We start from the raw sequence: 2072 nt of genomic DNA on the forward strand, positions 1-2072 counted from the left end.
TGCGAATGGACGGGATGGAGCCTCCCCTTTATCTGAGATGGAGAAGTTCTAGGCTGCTTTCCTAGGGGCTCCAGCCCTCCCTTACTGCCTGGACCTGCGTCTCTTGATTCCTGCAGGAATCACCGATCCCTCTGTGGGGTTTCTTCTTGTTTTCTTGGGACCTCTGTGAGGAAATGAGGATCCCTGGACCTTATGCCAGGTCTTCCAAGTCATAGCTCTTCCCTGAGAAGTGCTCATCACCTGCCAAGAGGAAAGAGCGAGCCCTGGATTGAGGCTCAGGAGGCCTGGGGCCGAGGCCTGCCCCCTGTACAAGCTGTCTTTGTTTTACCAAGTCAAGTAAGGGCAAGCTTTGCGCCCTGAGGGAGGAGATGTCGCTGGGGTTTCTGGTGAGGGAGCCAATATCATGGGTGGTTCTGCTGCGAGTAAAGCAGGAGACTCACTGCCAGAGGGGACACTGACCCTCTGTGCTACAGGGTTGGCGTGGGTGCAGCTGCCCTGGTTGAGTCTTTGGCTGTGGCCCTCCAGTGTGACCCCATGGGACTAACCCTTGTGCCGCTCCCCTCACCTGCCCAGCTTCTGGAAGGAGCACCACTTCGAGGCCATTGCCCTGGTGGAGAAGGCCCTGCAGGCTGCGGATGGCACCAGCGCCCCCAGCATGACCTCGGCCGCCCTCCGGTGGATGTACCACCACTCCCAGCTCCAGGTAACCCAGCTGTCTCTTTTAAGGATGCTTCTCCTCTTTTTTTCTTTTTTTTGCTTCTCCTCTTTTAGGGGAGCCAGAATTACCTTGAGGTGATTTCTAAATAGTTTCATGATTTCTAAATAGTTTCTTTCCTCTGAAATTTCTCCCTGTTCCAATTCTTTTGGCAGTCTTCCTGTTGTTCTCATTAGCTGTCTAGGTGCCAGGCTCTGTCATAAGGGCTTTACAGACACGGAATTAATCATTAATTAATTACTTAGGCCTGATGAAGTGTGACTGTCCTAGTTTTACTGATGAGGAAACGGGTTCACATAGCTGTGAAGGGAGTAGAAAATTTATCACGGATTTGACTGAAAACCCATGAATTTCTCTCCTCTGGTGGGAGTTGGGGTTTCCCTCTCTCTTTGGTGTCACCTGTCTTCCAGGCTAAGACTTTTCTCCAGCTTCAGCCTTGTTCAGTGACATACTGTCTGGCATTTACGTAGTAGGTTCTCAATAAATGGGAGCTAAGTGCTTTACATAATTTCTCATTCCCATAAACCAACTGAAAATAGAAAAGGAGACTGAGTCTCAGAGAGGTTAGATAACTAAGCTGGGTTTACACAGCGGCTGAGGGGCAGAACTGGGCTCTGCACTGAGGTCTGTCTGAGGATGAGCAGCGTGCCAGCAGGGGAAAGAAGACAGGGTTTGGAGACACACAGTTACAATTGTGGAATGCCCCTTAAATTCTCTGTAGAACTATGTAGGGCATAATTGAACAGCAGATCGCAGTTCTTGGCAGGGGCGAGGCTGGGAGGGGTAGTGTGTGACTGGAGTCACTGTTGCAGAAGTGTGTTGATGCCTAACCGTCCCCCTTGCAGGGTGCCCTCGGGGACGCGGTCATCCTGGGCATGTCCAGCATGCAGCAGTTGGCACAGAACTTGGCAGCGGCTGAGGAGGGGCCCCTGGAGCCAGCCATCGTGCAGGCCTTTGATGAAGCCTGGCACCTGGTTGCCCACGAATGTCCCAACTACTTCCGCTAGGCCCCCAAGGGCTCAAACCGCCAGGGGTTTCTTTCTTTCCTGTCCCCTCTTCTCTTCTCTCCCCCTGGCCAGTGTTTGCCTTAAGCTGATTCAGCCTGATCTTCCATGACTGTCTGGATCCACGCATTAATTTGTAGATTCCTGCCTTGCTCGGGTGGCCTTCTCACTGTGTAAGGCTGGGGCGGAGCCCTGCTCGGCAGTTCCTGTCTGAATAAAGCAGGCACTTGACCCGGCTGTAGCCCAGGCCCTGAGTCAGCACCACGGGCTTGTCTCCATGCTGCCTGGGGGCTTCCTGCCAAAGGAGCAGAACCGTGAGCTGGGGTCTTCAAAGGGCAGAGGCGCTGAGCGGG

The 2072-nt window shown here is 53.3% G+C and overlaps 2 protein-coding genes across 2 annotated transcripts in view; one reads left to right on the forward strand and one right to left on the reverse strand.

Moving 5' to 3' along the window:
- Nucleotides 1–1956, forward strand: part of AKR7A2 (aldo-keto reductase family 7 member A2) — an 11291-nt gene extending 9335 nt beyond the window's left edge. Inside the window, exons 6-7 of the mRNA XM_046662880.1 lie at nucleotides 574–703; nucleotides 1561–1956. Of these exons, the coding sequence (XP_046518836.1) occupies nucleotides 574–703; nucleotides 1561–1722 (292 nt within the window). The 3' untranslated portion in view covers nucleotides 1723–1956. The remainder of the gene's footprint in view (nucleotides 1–573; nucleotides 704–1560) is intronic.
- MRTO4 (MRT4 homolog, ribosome maturation factor) overlaps nucleotides 1886–2072 on the reverse strand; it is a 4842-nt gene continuing 4655 nt past the window's right edge. Inside the window, exon 6 of the mRNA XM_046661770.1 lies at nucleotides 1886–2014. Coding sequence (XP_046517726.1) covers nucleotides 1886–2014 — 129 coding nt within the window. The remainder of the gene's footprint in view (nucleotides 2015–2072) is intronic.

The sequence above is a fragment of the Equus quagga genome, chromosome 5 (assembly GCF_021613505.1).
Source record: "Equus quagga isolate Etosha38 chromosome 5, UCLA_HA_Equagga_1.0, whole genome shotgun sequence".
Classification (NCBI taxonomy): Eukaryota; Metazoa; Chordata; class Mammalia; order Perissodactyla; family Equidae; genus Equus; species Equus quagga.